Consider the following 21,082-nt stretch of genomic DNA (forward strand, 5'->3'; position numbering starts at 1 on the left):
TTGCAATTGTATCCTTTATTATGTCTATTTTCCTTTAGATAGGCATAGAGATGAATGAAGAGATAGTCTAATCTTAAGAGTAGATTGAAAGTTTGGCATAACATTATGGGGCGAAGGGACTGTAAGATGTAGTCCTGCTCTATGCACGTTTAGAAAGATTATTTCTAATTTACAAAATAGAAACAAAAATCAACCTGGATACACTTTGATTTTTTTGGGGGGGGGGGGAAATCACCAGACTAAAAACATGAAATGGTTCTCAGTTTTCAGCTGTTAAAGATGAGGCTAAGAGTAGAGCTAACCATTATGCTGAATCAGTCACCAAATTAATGGCTAGAATACTGATAAAATAACAATCATTGTGAACCTTCCATAAGCAAACACTAACCACTGCAACATCATGTGCAGGAAAATAATTCTTAAGTGAAATTAGTATTCTCAAAGGTTTACAGTTATCTTTTTTTTGTATAGGTTAAACACACACTTTTACAGGAGTGATGTTTGCTTTAAGACAAATATATCCTCTTTCAAAAACTGTCAGGAGTTGTGGACAGTGAAGCAGCAGGATATAGGTCAGTTGCAGATATAGGTAGAGTGTGAGATGTGGCACTTCGGGAGGTCAAATATAGAAGGGGAAAGTATTTAACAAATGGCAATGGAACACTGACATACAGGGGAATCTTGGGGACCTAGTCCATAGCTCCATGAACACGGCAACAAAGATGGATAAAGTGGTAAAGTAGTCATAATACAGGAATGAGAGGGGAAATCAGGAAGTCGCGTTGTAGCTGTACAAATCTTTTGTTTGGAATATTGCATGGTGTTCTGCTTGCCACATTACAAGGAGCAGGCAGAAGTTTTAGAGAGCGCAGAAGAGGGTCACCAGGGTTGGTCCAAAGGTTACAATGTAATAGCTGTAAGGGAGGGATTGTACAAACTTTGGATTGTGGATTGTCTTCTCTGGTGCACTTAAGGTTGAGTGCAGACTTGACAGATGTTTATAAAGTTATGAGAGGGTGGAAACATCAAAGAATCGAGGATGAAGGCTGACGGTGAGGGGGGAAGAGTTTAAGGAAATTTGTGTGGAAAGATATTTGTCATTCACTCCCAGATGGAGTACTGCAGTCCAGTATATGCTTTCAGGCGTGACGGTGGATGCAGATATCACTGTGATAATTAAACATGAATATTTAGGGAGCAGTGCATGCATATAGTTTAGTTTAATTTGTCATCCTAATCCACAGCAGATGCCAGTTCATTCGGTCTTCACTCAAGCCCGGACAGTGAAGATGCATACATCAGGATGCTCTTCATTGCCAACAGCTTGGCTTTTAATACTATCATCCTTTCAAAAATAATCATTAAGCTCCAAGACCTAGGCCTCAATACCTCCTTGTGTAATTGGATCCTCAATTTCCTCACTTGCAGACCCCAATCAGTTCAGTTTGGCAACAACATCTCCTCCACAATCTCTTAGCCCCCTGTCCTACTCGCTTTATAACTGTGACAGTGGGCTAAGCACAGCTCCAAAGCCTTATTCAAGTTTGCTGATGACACCACTGTTGCGGGCCATATCAAACGTGAGTCAGCATATAGCAGGGAGATTGAAAATCTGGCTGAACGGTGTCATAACAACCTCTCACTCAACATCCGCAAAATCAAAGAGCTGATTAGGAGGAGGAAACTGGAAGTCCATGAGCAAGTCCTCATCAGGGGATCAGAGGTGGAGAGAATCAGCAACTTTAAATTTGTTGTTGTTATTATTTCAGAAAATCTGTCCTGGGCCCAGCACACAAGTGCCATTACAAAGAAAGCACTGTGGTGCCTCTGCTCTTGGAAGTGTACGAAGATTCGGCATGTAATTTAAACTTTGACAAACTTCTATAGATATACTGACTGATTGCATCACAGCCTGGTGTGAAAACACTAATGCCCTTGAACAGAAAGTCCTACAAAAAGTAGCATATACAGCCCAGTCCATCAGAGGAAAAGCCCTCCACACCATTGAGCCCATCTGCAAGTGCTGTCGTAGGCAAGCAGCATCCATCATTGAGGACCTCCACCACACGGATCATGCTCTCTTCTTGCTGCCGCCAGCAGGAAGGTGGTACAGGAGCCTCAGGACTCACACCACCAGGTTCAGAAACAGTTATTACCCCCTGAAACAATCAGGCTCTTGAACCGGAGTGGATAACTGCACTTCCCCCAACACTGAACTTGATTCCACAACCTATGGACTCTACAACTGATGTTGTTAATATTATTTATTTTTTATTATTTTGTTTTTCTTTGTATTTGTACAATATGTCGTCTTTCGCACATTGTTTGTGTGTCATTACTGTGAGCAGTTTTTCATCGACTCCATTGTGCTTTTTTTTTGCATTTACTGTGAATGCCCACAAGAAAATACATCTCAGGATGGTATATGGTGACATATCCACTTAGATAATAAACTTACTTTGAAGCTTGAACTTTGACTGGCACAAACATCCATGGGGCAAGAGGCCTGTACCTATGTTGATAACTACTGTTAAATAATTACTATTACCTTCTGAGACATTAAAGAAATTACTTCAGGCTAAAAAGTATCATCAGCTGCTTTTCCACCTATTTTCTTGAAGATATTGAGTCCTGTTAACGTGCATTTCCAAGCACCTTGAAAAATACTGTTAAAATGCCCATTCTTCACACCAGACAGGGATCATTTCTACCAGACGTTCACAAACTATACAAATCTATAAACATTTGCTATGATGCACCAATTGATTTCAGTTACAATTACATCAGCACAAAACAGTAAGCAAACTTAAAATTGTTCTGATCGGTACAGCTCTTTACGTTTGATATCACATTTTTCAACTCTTATGAAAAATACAACGTCTGTAATAAAATAAATCTCTAGTTAAATAATCTTTCAGAAACAGCATCTTAATTATTCAATGCCAATGGCTAGCTGAACATTTAAGATTTCAAATGGACCAAAGCTGCATCAAATCAATACAACACATGTACCCAGTCTCATAAGTGATACAATTTCGTAGCAACATTGAAGCGTGGACGCATTTTAAATTGTATTAAAGGAAGCTTTTATGCGGCAAATGCACTGTATTATTTACACATTAAAAAGTACTGCATATGCATTATGGAAAAAAGGCAGGCTGAGATTTGTTTCCAAATAATCAGCGCTTTAAAAAAGTATCGATTAAGCAGTTGAGTTGAAACAGTAAACACAAGTGAAAACATGCGCATTAACATCTAGAAAAGATTCTCCGAACTGCAAGCTGACAAATACATAATGGCTAATACTGTATATTCAAAAAAAACATTTGCTACCAAGGACAGCAACATGGTTGAAAACCGACCAGCGAGAAACCGCGAGGAACGAGCATAAACACTATTTTACTAGTCCAACAGCTACAACTTGAGAAGTTCCAGGGAAGAGATGGGTGCCTTATTTGGGGAAAGCACGGGAGAGGAGAAAACAAACAAACCAATGAATGGATTTCGATGGGAGGGGGAGGGGAAAAGGGCGGGAGGTTAAAAGGTAAGACGTCCTTAAAGATAAAATGAAAACTGGTCTCTCTCCATTTTGGGGATGGGCCGGATCTTAAACACATTAATTTCTTTAGTTCTCTTTCACATGAAAAGTGCAGGATTCAACCGGAAACGTATTTTCACTGGGAATGTATAAAGTTGGAGGGAAACAAGAACAACTTGTTGCTTTTCAAAAAATTGCAAACAAACTTAATATGAACAACCAAGATGCGTGTCTCAGCTGGTGGCTGGCTGACACATCGTTAAAAACCAAGGTAGCACAGGACTGAGTGCAGTTTACTCCCGACTGCGTTCAACCAGAAGTGCGAGCTTTGTTTTGGAAAGCTACAGAACACGCCTTACAGTAAACCTACATTCGACGGCAAAATTCACTCCGGACACACCATCTCATCAGTTCCTCGAGTTCGGCTTTCCGCTTACAACCTCATGTACAACAAACTCACATTTTATTTTCGATTTGCAAGTAAAATGGTCAAAAACTTCCAAGATTAACAATCAAACAAAATTCCGTTCTGAATTAAGGCTTTCAACCCTCTTGCCTTCAATGAAAACAGCTTTAAACAATAGGTTCACTGAACAAAAACAATGGGGTAAAAAGATGAGAATTCAGAAAGAACGGCATGAATGCACTTGTTTAATTTTACCTCGTACAGAATAATTTTCGGAATTCGTTTCCGATATTAGCCTCTTTAAGTAGTCGTATTGGATAATGTTTACGAACACACTATTTTCTTTAAAACCCTGAATATCAGGTACCAAGTAAAACGATGGCCCCAAGTTTAATTCGTTACACTTATATTTTAATCACTAGTGACGAAAGGTAACGAAATACTCATCGCTTCACCAATGAATCAATCTATTTCCGAAAATCACATTTTCCGAATTCAGATTATGTTTTGTTAAAATGTCCATTTAAAAGTTAAGGGATCTATGTATTTCCAGGGCTTTTTCCAACAGAATTTTAGCTTAAAAGGGCAAACTGCTAACTTTGTAAGCAGCATGTGGCTCTTCTTTCTCCTAACAATGCCACTGCTGTGATGGATGTGTGGCAGCACAGATCATGAAGAGCAGCAGCACCTTCTCGGGAGACACGTTCCTTCTTACTAAACAAACACGCTATGTCCTCGCCCCTCCCCGTCGAACAGATACAAACTTCATTAAACTTTTAAAAGCAGGCACATGGTTTTATTTTTAAAAGACAAGCAACGACGATTAAAGTCCACGCCAACCCATCGTTGGCCACAATCGAGCTCTTTTGGAACCACAATAGAATTCAGCCAGCAGCTGGGAAGCGAGATTGACATTCTGCATTCGCGTGATTACAAACTTTACCTTCTTCTAATTGACAGGAGCTTGGAAATGCAACTTAAGAACCACAGGAAAAAGGGAGCTTCAGAACTCAAAAGGGAAAATTAAGATTACCTCAATTTCGAAGTCTGGGAGCCCAAATGCGGTCCTGAATAATGAGCAAAAGTGTGCGATGGCGGGTACTTCCCACCAAGAACGAATTTCTTCCACCGAAACGGTCGAAGATGGACATTCCTCGGACATTTTAAATGGCATCAAATCCTTTTTTTCCACATGAGATAGTTTTCCTCGAACTTATGTTCCTTGTGTTTCTTTTTGCTCCCCCCCCGTCCAGTCTTCTAATTACAAATGTGCCGGGTGTGAGTGGTTGCACTGCCTGCCATGGCCTGCCCTCGCTCAGTCAGTGCAAGCGTGCGTGTGTAATAATGTAACAATCTCGCAGCCCCATTCTCACCAAGGAACAGATGGCCAGGCAACAACAAGAGAGCACTCCAATCCCTCAGCACACCGGAGGGAGGCCACGCCAAACCCCACCGCCGTTCGCCCTGGCCATTTCCCCCTTAAAGCCACCCAGCCCGCGGCTCACAATCGCCGCCCGGTTCCCCCACCAACGCCGGGCCCTCTCCGCGGACCGAAGTCAAGCCGGCACTTTCTATAATTGATATTTCCGAGCGACCGCTCTGCTCCAACCCCCCCTCCACCGCACAGTGCGGGAGCTCCGTGCCCTCCACAGGATGTGACGACGCGGTCTCTTGGGTGCGGACCAATCGGCGGAGCGGGTGGGTTGCGAGCAGTTATTGTTGGGGACGGCGACAAATCTGGTTGCCCCGCAGTGTTTCCATAACGAGTTCTTTAATGAGACTGAGATGTGTTTTGTGTGGCCTTGGACCTGAATCATTCTTCTTTCTACTCATCTTTCCCTTCTATCCTTTGATCATTGGCGACCGAAAGTGTTCAGTGGGTTATAAGATTGCAACTGTTGCCAGGAGCGGGCGAGCCTTCTTTTGGATCACCCAAAGTTGCACTCCCGGTGTCCCGCCGTCCCGAGCAATTGTTCAAGTGGAACCGAAACGCTGCAGGCTTTGGACTTAGTCCGAGTGTACGCCACTGGCTCGTTCCCAATGATGGGCGCAACCGGGACAATTGGCCAGTCTTTACTGTCTCGTAGTTCAAAACCGAGGCTTGACTCATTCTAATTTTAACGCTTGACAAAACTCCTCCAGTTTAATTACCCTCTTCCCAAAATAGTTGCACCCCCCCCCTTATGATCAGAAGTTTAAATTAAAATGTAAGGACTTTTGGAAGCAAGAGCGGTTTGTTTTTTCACACAACGCGAGTTTCGAGAGACAAGTAAGGTTCGTGGTTTATTTCAGCTGTCAAGAGGAGAGGAAGCAACTTGCAGAAGTGGAAGTCATTAATATTTCGGAACGTTTCTCAGTTCAATCGGTTTGATTTTCTAGCAGGTTGTGCCTGTAACTAACTTGTGTCATTTATTTGGGAAATGGCTAGATTAAACGCCAGGAGCACACCAGTGCTTTCCATTTCGTTGTGTTTATTTGCTGTGTGCCACATGTACCCGACTCCAGACGACCGAGATAAGTTGATGAAAGCGGAACAGTTCATATTTACTGGCGGTAATCTACTACCAACGACAAAAGAAATCAAAGTTAATGATATTCTCATGAAAATAAAAGTCAACGAAGTTACTGAAGGAACGAAAGCCGGTAAATTCCCACCGGCCATGCACTTTTTCAGAGCTAAAGATCTGATAGAACAGAGCACAGTTTTTAACATTTTACGGAAGCTGCCCAAAGGTAGGAACTCTGTCTGGCTTATAAATAGAGAACTCTTTATGTATCAGTTTACGTATTGTTTGTAATGCGAGTTTCCAACATTACTGTAGTCGATTGAAAATATAAATCTTAACTGCTTTCTGGTTATAGGCATTTGATTGAAAGGTGAATTCAATCTATTACTTCTTGTGAGTGAAAGTTTATTGCAACGATAGAGTGTTGCAGAGGAATGTCATTTAAATATTCTGCGTACGTGGTGGTGAAGGAGGGGCGGGCTGTGGTGGAAGAACGAAGCATAGCGCTCTTTATGATGATCAAGCTTCTGGTCGATCCGGATTAGAGCTGTTTCATAATGTAGATCGATAACTTCTGCGGGTGTTCGTCCATTTTAAGAATACTCCGTGTTCTTGAAGATGGGTTTAGTTATATTTCGGGTTCGTGTATTTGTCTCTGACCAACTTGAATGGAGGCAATGGATGGGATATAATGTTACATCTATGATAATTACAATACTGTATCCCTGTTTTCCGAATCACTGTTTTAAAGCGCGTAGACTGCACTCCATTTAATATCCAGCTTGGGACTATTCATTTAACTTTTTGTTTATTTTAACTTTGTTGTTTTGCAGCTTTTGAGATGACGGTGAGAGTTGGGGAGACCAGGGTTGATTTGAGAGAAACCTAACCACGTGTTTCACTTATCTAGAACTGTCTGTATTAAAGATAATTCTTACAAAAGTGCAGCGTGGAAGGCTGCCTGTATTGTAATGGCATTCGACAGGTCAGTTTGAAGCGTAACCTACCTTGGTGTTACATTTGACCCTGCAAAGATGGGGCTCGCATCTGTGCAATTATAAACACACAGATTATCTTCGTCTGCATAGTATGTCTGGACTCTGTCTGTGCCTCAGCTCAGGAAACGCGCCAACACACTTTTGTCTCCCTGACTTGCAATAAAAAACAATAAAATGAGGGGTAAGAGGTGGCTTAAGCCCGTCAAACCTTTCCCGCCATTCAGTGCCCACTGACCATAGGCAGAGCTGCCCGAGGTGTTAATTTCTCATCTGTGCCCGTTCGATGTAACCCTCAGTTAGTTCCCTGATCTTCGGAAAGTTTACCGACCTCCTCTTTTGATACTTGCAGTAACATAGTTTCTCTCCCTGACCCTTCAGGATGGAGAACCCCCCCCCCCTTCTCCTAAGGGCCAAGGTGCCATTTGCCTTCCTATTTGCGTCACCTGTATAGTAACTTTCTGTGTTCATGCACAAGAACACCCTGGTTCTCTGATCTTTATTCATTCACAGTGTCTCTCTGTTTAGGTAATAGCCGCCTTTTGATTACCTTTGAAGGATGTGTCTGTGTTTTTCCACGTTTGACTCTACTAAACAGCTTCCTCCCACAGACAGTCAGACTGCTATATAGCTGCTCTACCTGACTCTGCTTTGGAACACTTTAAACTTGCACTGGACACATATAACTTGATTTTAACTGACGTGGCTGTTGTGTTTTACTATTTATTGTTATGTTTATTATTTAGTGTTGCGTTTGTTATGTTATGATTGTACTGCTCCTGGGAAACGCTGTCTCATTCTGCCCTGCAGAGCTGATTTACGGTCAGAATGACAATAAAGTTTTTTGGATCTTGAATCTTGAATTTGCAAATTTTTGCCACTCACTCAACCCCTCTGATGCCCGTGGCAGAGGGTAAATATCCTCAACACAGTATATCCTTTCACTTGCCTTTCATATCATTAGCAAACTTAAGTGAACTGCAATTTTCCCCCTTCTCCACATTATGAATATAAATAACTGAGGGTTAATAAACCATCCTTGCAGCAGTCTACAGGTTACATCCATTCAGCCTATTTACTCTCACCCCATGTCTTCAGTGTGATACAAGCCGTGAATGAACCAGGAGATCTGTAGTCTGCTGAGGGTAGATCTGTGCCATTCAGGACCGGTGATCCAGAGTGACACCAGCAGCCCAGGAATGATGTACAGAAGGCTATTTTAAGAGCGAGAGAGGAATTCCAATTGAAGTTAGAGCCAGAATCAGATTTGTGTCACCTCTGGCAGGGTTTGCAGGCCATTACTTCCTACAAAGTGAAACCTGGCATCATGAATGGCTCTGATGATTCACTCCCAGATGAAAGGGAGAATAAAAGTACACCTTGCATCTCTCTGTTTTAACCTAGCGTCTGGTGACCCTGTGATCTCCGTTTCAGAGGCTGATGTCAGAACATCTTTCAAGAGCCTGAGCTCTCACAAGGAAGGCATCAGGCCCTGATGGTGTACTTGGTAAGGCACTGAAAGCCTGTGCCAACCAACCTGCACGGGTGTTCGAGGACATACTTAGTTGCTCACTGCTGCAGTTGGAAGTTCCTACCTACTTCAAAGGGGCGACAATCACACCAGGGCCAAGGAGATCATCAGGCTGCTGTTTGTTGGTTATAGCTCAGCGTTCAACACCACCATACCCTCAGTTCTAATCAACAGGCTCCAAAACCTGAGCCTCTATATCCCCCCCACCCCCCACAACTGGATCCTTGGTTTCCCCACCGGTCTGTGCGGATTGGAAATAGCATCTCCTGCTCACTGACAATCAACACTGCGCACCTTGAGGATGCATAATTAGTCCACTGCTCTACTCTCTCTATTTTCGTTTCCAGCCTTTTTTATGCTATGGACTCCTATTATCCGTGGTCCCCAGTTTGGGAAACCCCGCTCTGCACCCCACAGCTGTGTGATTAGGCACAGTTCAAATGCCATCTATAAATTTGCCAATGACTCAACTGTTGTTGGCAGAATTTCAGATGGTGACAAGGAGTGGTACAGCTGTAGGACTGATCAGTTGGTTAGGTGGTGTCGCGACAGCAATCTTACACTCATTGTCAGTAAGACCAAGGAAGTGACTGAGGACACACACACCAGTCCTCTTTGAAGGATTAGCATTGGAAAGGGTGAGTGGTTTTGAGCTCCTGACCGTCAACATCTTTGAAGATCTATCCTGGGCTCAACCTATTGATGCAATTACAAATAAGGCACAACAGTGGTTATATTTCATTAGGAGTTTGAGGAGAATTGGTATGTCACCAAAGACTCTTGCAATTTTCTGCAGATGTACTGTGGAGAGCATTCTAACTGGTTGCATCACCATCTGGTATGGAGGGGGAGGCGGTGCCCACTGCACAGGATCGGAAAAAGCTGCAGAAAGTTGTTATCTGAGCCAGTTCCATCATGGGGTCCAACCTCCAGAGCATCGAGGATACCTTCCAAAGGCAATGCCTCAGAAAGGTGGCACACATTAAGGGCCCCCATCACCCAGGACATACTCTCTTCTCAGTGCTATCATTGGGGGGGGGGGGGGGGGATGTACAGAAGCCTGAAGATAGACACTCAGTGTTTCAGCAACAGCTTTTTCCCTCCGCCAACAGATTTCTGAATGGACAATGAGCCCATGTGCACTACCTCATTCTCTTTTTTTGCTGTCTTTGTGCACTATTTATTTAATTTAATCTTTTTATATAAACTTATCATAGTATATAGGTTTTTTATTAGGTATTGCAATATACTGCTGCTGCAAAACCTCAAATTTCATGACATACCAGTGATATTAAAGCTGATTCTGATATGACCGTTCTTTAATCCACATTAATACACTTTCACCACTACTGTCAACTTTTGTCTATCAGCCTTTTATGTGACACCTTATCAAATGGCGTCTGGAAATCCAAGTGCAGGTTCCCCCTGTCAATTCTGTGAAGAACTCTGGCAAATTCATCGATTGTGAATTTCCTTTCGAAAAACCGAGGATGTGATATTATAGCAATAAGCCTAAATGACTGTTTATTTCCTCCTTGATTATATGCTCTAACATTTTGGCAAGAGCAGATGTTAAGCAAACACGCCTACACTTTCTGGACTCATTACCCATTAACTTTGTAAAGGGACATACCCATTAACTGTTCCGATGAAGGATTGTTGAGCTGACACACTGTTCACAGATGCTGCCTGATCTGTGTATTTTCTTGTATTTTTGGTTCTTGTTGTACCCATAACTATCCTTCAACTGACGATAAACTTGTACTCAAGGCCATTCTAATATATACTTCCAGTGTTCTAACTTCCACTATGCTTTTTATGCATCTGTTGACTTCAATTAGATTCCATTTAAACAGCTACTTACCTTTAAGATCTCATCATCATTTTTAAGCTTCGTTATGATTTTACTTAAGCAGTACTCTCTGACTTTATTATTCTCACAAGATTATACAAGTTCCTTCATCAGTCTTGGTCCCAAAATTTGGAAATTATTTCCACAACTTTTCTGCTTACATTAAGACATGTTACGCCGTGTTTCGCCAGACTACCCTAACATCAAGTTGCATAGTTTTGTGTCAACTTCTCTTTGAATCTGCTTTATGAAATGCTTTGTGATGTTTTTATTATGTTCGCTCGCTGGTTATGTGCCACGTCGTTTGGTGTGGGCCATTATGGTCTTTTCATGACCGTGATTGTTCCTGACAAATTTTTCTACAGAAATCGATGTGCCTTGTGGCATGTTGGACATCAACTTTGCTGTTTCTTTAGCAATTATCTGTTTTTTTTTTATGAGGCCGAGTTGCTAGCTCGACACTCAACCCAGCACGGAGGGCAAAAGTACAAGGAGCCAGCTGGATTCGAACCTGAGACCACTGGTCTCAAACTCTGGTGCAGATGCCGCTACATTATACCACTGGCCGTCTACATCTGTTATAACTTCATTCCATATTTATTCAGGGCTGAAAATGTATTCATCACCATTATGAAGAAAAGGTTGAAGAATTCATTAATATTTCTTTTGCTGACACAGTAATTTGCAGTGCTCTCACTGAATTAATTTGGCTTCCATGCCTGTCCGTTGTGACTGAAGCACAGTTTAATATATTTTGTATTACACAGATTTAGAAGGCAGTGTAGTGGCACATAGACAAACACTTAGATTTCATTATTTTTACCTTGCATGTTTTTATTTTTTTGCAAACAAAATGACTAGTTTCTATGCCTTTTTATGTTTATACTGTATGTATATTTTAAAATGTGCATAGATGAAAAGCAATGAGTCAGAAAGTAAATAAAACCACTTGATACTCTTCCATGCTGTTTGTCAAGCAAGCTGATCTTCTTCACCACATAAGATGACTTTACTGAACTTTTGCACATTGCTACACAATTTAGGTTTGCTTAGCGATGCAGAGTGAAGAAGCTTCTTCGAAAAATATCTGGTACTATTTCACCGAGGGTTAAAAACTCTGTTTTATACGGATATCTCATGGCTAAGCATTGAACAACATTCTGCTTAAATGGAGATTTTGTGAAAATTGCAGATTTCACAGCAGTAGGCATCTCAGTTTTCTTTTAGCTAGGTTGTTAGTGCCTGGTGTTACCTTGCACTTCTATACTTATGTCCCTCTCAATGCCTCGACTTACCCTCTCTTACTCTTTCGTTGTACCTCCCTTCCCAACTAGAACTGGGACTTTTCCCAACACTTAATGATTTTTCTTCCAATTTCCACCTCTCTTTCACCTTCATAGTACAAGTTTCATCCTATTGATTTTCCCCTGTGCACTTGTGGTAAGGTTGTTGGCCAATTTGTCCTCAGATCCACGAACTCCTACAGCTGGTTTGAGTAAGCTTTCTGCTGCAGCACCTCCCATCTTTATCTCCACCCCTCAAGCTCCATCACATTTCCTCTTCTTCCATACTTTCTACTGCACACCTCCATGACAATTCCACTTTCTGTAGCGTATTGATTTGCATCTTCTCTTCAGCCAAGGATGCCTCTACACTGAGATTAATGTAGCCCCTTACTGTATCCTGTTTCCTGCACTTTTGCTCTCATCGTTCTCCCTCAAGAACCTCAGTAGGCATTTCTTCCTCCCAGTCAACTTCCACTTTCAGTGGACCATCTGCCATTGCCATGCTCCAGTATGAAACCACCAATGTGTATATCTTCCTCCCCCTTTCTGCATTCTGAAGTTACTCTTCCTGATTTCTCTGCAACACCCTCATGCACACTTTGGCCTCCCCTGACAATTCCCCCTTTCATAGAATCATAGAAATCTACAGCACATTACAGGCCCTTCAGCCCACAATGTTGTGCCGACCATGTAACCTACTCTAGCAACTCCTTAGAATTACCCTACTGTATACCGGAGGGTCTTTAAGAGTCTCTTAGATAGGTACATGGACCTTAGAAAAATAGAGGGCTGTGTGGTAGGGAATTTCTAGGTAGCTTCTAGAGTAGGTTGCATGGTCAGCACAAACATTGTGGGCTGAAGGGCCTGTAATGTGCTGTAGACTTTCCATGTTCTGTAACCCTCTATTATCCTAAGCTCCATGTACCTATCTAAGAGTTTCTTAAAAGACCCTATTGTACCTTCCTCTACCACTGTCACTGGCAGTGCATTTCATGCATCCACCACTTTCCGTGTGAAACACTTACCTCTGACATCCCCCTTGTACCTACTTTCAAGCACCTTAAAAATATGCCCCTTTTCAGCCCTGGGAAAAAACCTCTGGCTACCCACAAGAACAATGCCTCTCATCATCTTATACGCCTCTCATCCTCTGTTGCTCCAAGGAGAAAAGGCCAAGTTCACTCAACCTATTCTTATAAGGCATGCTCGCCAATCCCGGTAACATCCTTGTAAATCTCTGCTCTCTCTCTATAGTATCCATATCCTTCCTGTGGTGAGGTTACCAGAACTGAACAGAGTACTCCAAGTGGGGTCTAATTAAGGTCTTATATACTTTTAACATTACCTCACTTCTCTTGAACTCAATCCTACAGCTGATGACTGCCAACACAGCATATGCCTTCTTAAAAACATTGTCAACCTGCACAGCAGCTTTGAGTGTCCTATCGACATGGACCCCAAGATGTCTCAGATCCTCGACACTGCCGAGAGTCTTACCATTAATATTATATTCTGCCTTCAAATTTGACCTACCGAAATAAACCACTTCACACTTACCTGGGTTGAACTCCATTTGCCACTTCTCAGCCCAGTTCTGCATCCTATTGATGTTCTGCTGTAACCTCTGACAACCCTCCAGACTATCCACAGCACCCCCAACTTTTGTGTTATCAGCAGACTTACTAACCCACCCTTCTACTTCTTCATCCAGGTCATTTAAAAAAAAATCACAAAGAGGAGGGGTCCCAGAACAGATCCCTGAGGCACACCACTGATCACCAACCTCCATGTAGAATACGAACCATCCACAACCACCCTTTGCCTTCTGTGAGCAAGCCAGTTCTGGATCCACAAAGCAAGGTCTCCTTGGATCCCATGCCTCATTGCTTTCTGAATGAGCCTTGCATGGGGAACTTTATCAAATGCCTTACTGAAATCCATCCACTGTTCTGCCTTCATCAATGTGTTTTGTTACTTCCTCAAAGAATTCAATTAGGCTCATAAGGCATGACATGCCCTTGACAAAGCCATGCTGACTATCCCTAATCAGATTATGTCTCTCCCAATGCTCATAAGTCCTGCCTCCCAGGATCTTCTGCAACAATTTGCCTGCCACTGAAGTAAGACTCACTGGTATATAATTTTCTGTGTTATCTCTACTCCCGTTCTTGAACAAGGGAACAACATTTGCAATCTTACAATCCTTTGGTACTTCTCCCATCTCTATTGATGATGCAAAGATCATCGCCAGAGGCTCAGCAGTCTCCTCCCTTGCTTCCCGCAGTAGCTTGGAGTACATCTTGTTCAATCCTGGCGACTTATCTAATTTGCAAACATGAGGAATTCTGCAGATGCTGGAAATTCAAGCAACACACACCAAAGTTGCTGGTGAATTCAGCAGGCCAAGCAGCATCTCTAGGAAGAGGTACAGTCGATGTTTCAGCCCGAGACCCTTCGTCAGGACTTATCTAATTTAATGCCTTTCAACAACTCCAGCGCATCCTCTTAATATCTATACACTCAAGTAACAGATCTGAGGAACTCAAAATAGGAAATAAAAAGAGAGCGGTAGTTATGAACTTCAATTATTAAATCAATTGAAGTTTCTTGATAACTTCATATTCCTTGACAATAGGTGGAACACCTGCACTTTCAGACCTTGCCTTCCCACTGTCCCAGAGGCCATGTAATTATAACTCAATATAATTGAGTTGAGAGTTAAAGGGCAAAAGTTTAGGGGTAACATGAGAGGGAACTTCTTTACTCAGAGAGTGGTAGCTGTGTGGAACGAGCTTCCAGCAGAATTGGTTGAGGCAGGTTCAATGTTGTTGTTTAAAGTTAAATTGGACAGCTATAAGGACAGGAAAGATACGGAGGGTTATGGGCTGAGTGCAGGTCGGTGGGACGAGGTGAGAGTAAGAGTTCGGCACGGACTAGAAGGGCCGAGATGGCCTGTTTCCGTACTGTAATTGTTATATGGTTATATGGTTATAAATTTTAGGATGAGAAAATGCTGTACTGGTATGTTTGTCAATTGCATTGTTGGTTCACATTGCAGTTTCTTATACAAAGAAATTGAGTGATCTTTATGAAGAGCTCCTTTGTTCTGTCTACAAGCCTGAGCCAGAGCTTCCCTTCATCTATCACTTTAATTCTCTATCGTGCTTCTACTACCATCGCTCTGTTCTTGATCTTCTGTGATGCACCTTGTAAGCTCTAGTGACAGCAGCTCACCCTTCAGTCGGTTACTTTGTAGCTTTCAAAATGCTATTGATTTAATAATTGAAGTTCATAACTATGGCTCTCTTTTTATTTCCTATTTGAGCTCTTCAAATCTGTTACTTTTGTTGTCCCATTACCACCTACTTTCTGTCTTAAACCATCCATTTGTCATTAATCTCTCCTACCTTCTGTTCCTCACCTCCCTAACTTGCATTACTTTTGTACTTGATCTGTGAGCTTTCTTAGCCTTTCAAGTTCTTTTGAAGGGTCGTTACCCGACATGCTGTTTCTTTCTCCTCTGTGCCAGCATTCCTGTTTTTATTTTTCTCTGTAAGCCATTTAATGATGAATTGTATTGAAGCCAGAGTTACTATTTGGGTCGTGCAAGAGTCCCAGAAGTTTAATTAATTCACAGGTTGAGTCTGTGGTAAAGAAGGCAAATGCAATGTTGGCATTTATTTCAAGAGGAATAGAATATGAAAACAAAGAGATAATGCTGAGCCTTTATAAAATACTAGTGAGGCTGCACTTGGAGTATTGTCAACCCTCTTCTGATCTTAATATTTTAAGCAAAAGAAATAAAGTTGAGTGAAATACCTTAAACACAAAATACTCTGCAGATGCTGGGTTCAAAGCAACACTCAAAACACACTGGAGGAACTCAGCAGGTTGGGCAGCATCCATGGAAACGATCAGTCAACGTTTCGGGCCAGAACCCTTCATCAGGACTGAAGAGGGAAGGGGCAGAGGCCCTCTATAGTGCTGATGAAGGGTTCCGGCCCAAAACATTGACTGATCGTTTCCACGGATGCTGCCTGACCTGCTGAGTTCCTCCAGCGTGTTGTGAGAGTGAAATACCTTGAAGTGGAAAGATATACGTTCCCCAATTGTCCATGAGGTTTGTAAACACAAGATAACTTCACAACTTTTAAATGAATATCTAATATATCCATGGAATTATGCCTCATTATTGTGCTTCATTATTTATATTCCTAACACTAGGATATTAGGTTGAACCTTCCAAATATCCGGACCTGCCTCTCGGTTTTTTTCCACTACCTTACTTTCCATTTTTCTATTTTCTATTTATGATTTATAATTAAAATTTTTAATATTAACTATCGATTTGTAATCCAGGGAGCGGCAAGTACAGAATCAGATATCGCTGTGATGATTGTACGTTCTAGTATCAATTGTTTGGTGACAATAAAGTATGAAGTATAAAGTATGAAACTGACTGGTTGTTTTTTCGTTCTGAAAAGACAGGTTTCCAGAACTGCATCTTCAGCCATTTCAGAGTTAACAATCTTCAAGGACAGAGCCTTGAGAACAGTACTTGCTAAAACTCCAAATCAATGACTTAGCAATATTAGAAATGGTCCAGATTGAAGAGATTGACATACCTGATAGCCAACTGAAATACAATATTTACATGCAAAAGTAAACAAATGTATTTTAGAATGTTTCTTAAGTGAAACAGTCTCCACAGGGTTTCATTTAGTGTTTTTCAAATAGGAATGTAGTCTTCCAGATTTTTAACCTCTTGAAATAAGCAGCCTGTATTAGTAGAGCACTTCTAAATGATTTAGTCCTCAAATGATCCTTTGAGTAGGTGTTGTCATTATAACATCGGCAATTCTTTCTGATTCAGAGTGATAGAACCAGGAATAATTATCTGGCCCTTCATCAGACAGGAATGCATTCATTAGGATTTTGATGGATCTTCTAACCTTGGCTCCTTTTTCCAATACTATCACCATATCTCTTGTTTTCTTTCATATCCATAAATCCAACAATCCCTGTTTTGAATGAACACAATGATCAAATCTCCACTGCCCTTCAGAACAGAGAATTCTAAAGGTTCACCAGTCTTTGAGTGAAAACATTCTTCCTCAGTCAAAGGAAACATCATTTAGCCTACTATACTCTTGAGAAAAGTTTTAAGTCTGAGGTAATTTGCTCTCATTATTCAAAATACAGTTGCAATCTACTTGATATTTCTTCATACAACATACTACTATCTCTGGAACAACTCCAGTGAATCTTTAGAAACATAGAAAACCTACAGCACAATACAGGCCCTTCGGCCTACAAAGTTGTGCCGAACATGTCCCTACCTTAGAAATTAATAGGCTTACCTATAGCCCTCTATTTTACTAAGCTCCATGTACCTATCTAAATGTCTCTTAAAAGACCCTATCATATCCGACTCCACCACCGTTGCCGGCAGCCCATTTCACACAGTCACCACTCTCTGAGTAAAAAACTTACCCCTGACATCTCCTCTGTAACCTACTCCCCATCACCTTAAACCTCTGTCCTCTTGTGGCAACTATCTCAGCCCTGGGAAAAAGCCTCTGACTATCCACACGATCAATGCCTCTCATCATCTTATACACCTCTATCAGGTCACCTCTCATCCTCCATTGCTCCAAGGAGAAAAGGCCGAGTTCACTCAACCTATTCTGAAAAGGCATGCTCCCCAATCCTTGTAAATCTCCTCTGCACCCTTTCTATGGCTTCCACATCCTTCCTGTAGTGAGGCAACCAGAACTGAGCACAGTACTCCAAGTGGGGTCTGACCAGGGTCCTATATAGCTGCAACATTACCTCTTGGCTCCTAAATTCAGTTCCATAATTGATGAAAGCCAATACACCGTACGCATTCTTAACCACAGAGTCAACCTGCACGGTTGCTTTGAACGTCCTTTGGACTCGGACCTCAAGATCCCTCTGATCCTCCACACTGCCAATGGTCTTACCTTTAATATTATATTTTGCCATCATATCTTTCCTGCATTCCCCCTATGGCAATTTTAATTTCACTGGATTAGGAGATGAAAACTGTACGGTCTTGTTGAGGCCCTACATCATTACGTTAAGACTGCTTTACCCCTGTAGAGTCATGTTGTAGAACATAACAGTGCAGAAACATGCCAAACTATCATTTGCCTAATCCAGAGGACTTGCACCTGGCTTTAGCCCGCCATACATATCCTGTCCAAATTTCTCTTAAATGTTGAAATCAAACACACATCCATCACTTTCACTGGCAGTTTGGTCCATACATCACCACCCTCAGAGCGAAGAACTTCCTCCTCATGTTCCCCTTAAATATTTCACCTTTCACCGTTAACCCATGACCTCTAGTTCTAGTCTCACCCAACCTCAGTGGAAAAAACCTGCTTGCATTTACCCTGTCTATACCTCTCTTAATGTTGTTAGCCTCTATCAAATTTCCCTCATTCTTCTATGCTCTAGGAAATAAAATCCTAACCTGTTCAACCTTTCCCAATAACTCAGCTCCTCAAGTCCTGGCAATGTCCTTATAAGTTTTCTCTGCACTCTTTCAATTTTATTAACCTCTTTCCTGCAGGTAGGTGACCAAAATTGCAACCAATACTCTTAAGTTAGGCCTCACAGACATCTTATACAACTTCAACATAACACCCAACTCCTCTACCCAATACATTCATTTATGAAGGTCAATGTGCCAAAAGTTTTCTCTAGACCCTATCTACCTATGTCACCATTTTTAAAGAATTATGGATCTGTATTCCCAGATCCTCATTGTCCACTACTCCTGTGAACTTTGTGTCATCCACAGATTTCCAGTTTATCATATTATCATCCCTATGGCACACCACTGGTCACAGGCCTGCAGTCAAAGAGGCAACCATCTACAACCACGCTCTAGCTTCTCCCGTGAATCCAATGTCTAATCCATGTTTAAGACCTCATCTCGAATGCCTAATAACAGAACCTTCTTCACCAACCTCCCATGAGGAACCTTGTCAAAGGCCTTGCTACAGTTTATGTAGACAACATCCACTGTCAAGTTTCTGGGTAACTTCCTTGAAAAACTCCCTGAGATTGGTTAGACAGAACCTACCATGCACAATCGCATGTTGACTATCCCTGTCTATCCAAATACTTATATATCCAGGCCCTTAGAATACCTTCTAATAATTTGCCTACTACTGATTGTAATCTAAGCTTTAAGTTGTATTTGTAATAAAAGCACACCAGTGTGGCACTGAGGAAATGGCGTGCTGTTCAAAGTTCAAAGTAAATTTATTATCAAAGTACATACTTGTCACCAAATACAACACTGAAATTTGTTTTGTTGCAGGCACGCTCAGTAAATCGAATAACCATAATAGAATCAATGAAGGACCGCACCCAACAAGGTGGACAACCTGTATGCAAAAGACAACAATGTGCAAATACAAAAGAAAAAGAAGTAATAATAAATGAATAATCAAGAACATGAGATGAAAGGTCCTTGAAAGTGAGTCCATAGATTATGAGAACAGTTCAGTGATGGGGCAAGTGAAGTTATCCCCTTTAGTTCAAGAGCTTGATGGTTGAGTCCAGTCCCTTCCCTTCCCTATCCCTTGCCAAACATTGGGTCAGCCAGATATAGTAGTGGAGTGCAAGGCTTATAGATGGGCACTTGAATATGCTGAGAATGGAGGGATGCAGATCGTGTGCGGGCAGAAGGGATTAGATTAGATTATTAGATTATGAGGACACTCAGTCCTCGTTTATTGTCATTTAGTAATGCATGCATTAAGAAATGATACAATGTTCCTCCAGTATGATATCACAGACACACAAGACAGACCAAGACTAAAACTGACAAAAACCACATAATTTTAACGTATAGTTACAACAGTGCAAAGCAATACTGTAATTTGATGAAGAGCAGACCATGGGCATGGTAAAAAAAAATCTCAAAGTCCCGATAGCCCATCATCTCACGCAGACGGTAGAAGGGAGAAACCCTCCCTGCCATGAACCTCCAGCGCCACAAACTTGCCGATGCAGCACCCTGGAAGCACCTGACCACTGCCGACTCTGAGTCCATCCGAAAAATTCGAGCCTCCGACACCAAGCACCATCTCTGCCGAGCGCTTCGACCCCGCCTTGGCCGCCGAGCAACAAGCAAAGCCGAGGACTCGGGGCCTTCCCCTCCGGAGATTCTGGATTACACAGTAGCAGCAGCAGCGAAACAGACATTTCAGAAGTTTCACCAGAAGATTGGTTTTCTTTTGGCATTGCTCTAGGCACAGACAGTAGGTCGAAGGGACTTCCAGCTCTATGCCTCCCTTACACATTAGCAAACCATGTGCCTTTTTAGTTCAAGTATGAAAGGGACTTTCAAGATTTTGCATTTACCTTTCCAATGAGTGTAGCTTCAGTTTAAACCAGTACCATTATAGATCTGCAACAGAGAACTTGCCTTGTTTACACCTTTCAAGTCTAAAGAAAAGGATAATTGTCAGCAGGCATTGGAAGGTGATTTCAATGGACATAATCAGACAGCCCACCTTGTTCATGGTGCCCACTTGCTGGTTTTGGAAGTGACAATCCTGGTGTGTCTCGGTCATCAGCAGAGTAAGTTGAGTAGTTGTTGGTATTGGGTGTGTTGCAGGACTTCCCTTCTCTGGAGCTAAACAGATGTAGTGAAGTTGAATTACAAGCTAGCTGGTAGTCTGTCCTGAGCAGTTTGGGGTAGCAGAGGAGATAGCTGATAAGTAATAATGGACAACAAATTTTTTTCAAAACTGTTGCTTCCTCAGACTTTTTTTTGTTTATGATAGGTCGCTTGAAGATGAACACAAGGTTTCATGTTGGAATTTGGAGAATCAAGAAATTAACTTTTATTGAATATGATGTGTTTAATTGCATAACAATGCTGAGGCTTTGCAATAGATCAACTAAACTAAAATGTTTTGTTAA

The 21,082-nt window shown here is 41.8% G+C and overlaps 2 protein-coding genes across 2 annotated transcripts in view; one reads left to right on the forward strand and one right to left on the reverse strand.

Moving 5' to 3' along the window:
- Positions 1–5,411, reverse strand: part of LOC134352346 (chromatin remodeling regulator CECR2) — a 133,089-nt gene extending 127,678 nt beyond the window's left edge. The window contains exon 1 of the mRNA XM_063059645.1: positions 4,978–5,411. Coding sequence (XP_062915715.1) covers positions 4,978–5,118 — 141 coding nt within the window. The 5' untranslated portion in view covers positions 5,119–5,411. The remainder of the gene's footprint in view (positions 1–4,977) is intronic.
- A 230-nt stretch (positions 5,412–5,641) lies between these two features.
- The window catches only part of ada2a (adenosine deaminase 2a), a 71,818-nt gene continuing 56,377 nt past the window's right edge, over positions 5,642–21,082 (forward strand). The window contains exon 1 of the mRNA XM_063059646.1: positions 5,642–6,677. Coding sequence (XP_062915716.1) covers positions 6,365–6,677 — 313 coding nt within the window. The 5' untranslated portion in view covers positions 5,642–6,364. The remainder of the gene's footprint in view (positions 6,678–21,082) is intronic.

Source organism: Mobula hypostoma, chromosome 9 (assembly GCF_963921235.1).
Source record: "Mobula hypostoma chromosome 9, sMobHyp1.1, whole genome shotgun sequence".
NCBI lineage: Eukaryota > Metazoa > Chordata > Chondrichthyes > Myliobatiformes > Myliobatidae > Mobula > Mobula hypostoma.